Source organism: Ailuropoda melanoleuca, chromosome 16, assembly GCF_002007445.2.
Source record: "Ailuropoda melanoleuca isolate Jingjing chromosome 16, ASM200744v2, whole genome shotgun sequence".
Classification (NCBI taxonomy): Eukaryota; Metazoa; Chordata; class Mammalia; order Carnivora; family Ursidae; genus Ailuropoda; species Ailuropoda melanoleuca.
The window spans coordinates 89,060,999-89,061,963 of NC_048233.1; the positions used below are offsets into that span (position 1 = coordinate 89,060,999).

Sequence of the window (965 nt, forward strand, 5' to 3'; positions counted from 1 at the left end):
CGCGCCCCGCCCCGCCCTCGGGTGGGTGTGTGCACGCGGCCAATGGGCGGCGCGCGGGGGCCGGGCCGCCAGCGGGGCGGGGGCAGAGCGGCGCGGGCCAATCGCCGCGGTGTTGTTGAAACTGAAAATACTACATTATGCTAATCGCGGCGGGGCCCCCGCGCGGGGGGGTGGGGTGGGACCCTCGCGTATAAAGGGGCGCGCGAGGGCTGGGCGTTCCACAGGCCAAGTGCTCTGCGCTCGGTAGGTGCCAACCAGGCCCGAACGAGCCGAGCGGGCGAGGACAGGCACTGAGGGGGCGCGGCCGCCGGCCGGACGACACAGCAAGCGAGACTCGGGAGCAGCCCAGGGCCCGACAGCCAGGTAGCCGCCGCGCCCGCCCTCCCGCCGCGTCCCTTTGCAAATGCGGACTCCGACTGCGCGGGGTCTCACTTGCGCCCGGCCTCCGCCCTCCTCTCCTCTCTTCCTCCTCCTCCTCTTCCTCTCCTGTCCTCTCCCGCGGCCCCGGCCCGCGCTGCCCCGGGCCAGGTTCGACGTGTGTCTCCGCAGCGCTTTGGCAATGGAGCGCCTTGTCGCCCGCCGCACCTTTCCTCTGTTCGCGCGCACCAGCGCCTGCCGCAGCCTCTTCGGGCCGGTGGACCACGAGGAGCTGAGCCGCGAGCTGCAGATCCGCCTGGCTGAGCTGAGTGCCGAGGACCAGCGCCGCTGGGACTACAACTTCCAGCAGGACGTGCCACTGCGCGGCCCCGGGCGCCTGCAGTGGACCGAGGTGGACAGCGACTCTGTGCCCGCCTTCTACCGCGAGACGGTGCAGGTGGGGCGCTGCCGCCTGCTCCTGGCGCCCCGGCCCCGCCCGGAGGGCGCAGGCGATAGCCCGCCCCCCGCGCCGCCGGCCGAAGAGCCCCTCGACGGCCTCGGGGAGGCGCCGGCGCCGCCGTCCGGCGGCCCGGTGGTGGCTCCCGCCC

At 74.6% G+C, this 965-nt stretch overlaps 1 protein-coding gene across 3 annotated transcripts in view; it reads left to right on the forward strand.

The window, feature by feature from the left end:
* The first annotated feature begins 173 nt into the window (after positions 1-173).
* The window catches only part of CDKN1C (cyclin dependent kinase inhibitor 1C), a 2,275-nt gene continuing 1,483 nt past the window's right edge, over positions 174-965 (forward strand). The window contains exons 1-2 of one of the 3 annotated variants that reach the window (XM_034646017.1): positions 174-363; positions 529-952. In XM_034646017.1, the coding sequence (XP_034501908.1) occupies positions 560-952 (393 nt within the window). In that variant the 5' untranslated portion in view covers positions 174-363; positions 529-559. Of the gene's footprint in view, positions 953-965 lie in introns of all 3 variants that reach the window. The other 2 variants (XM_034646016.1, XM_034646015.1) reach the window with 2 other exon arrangements.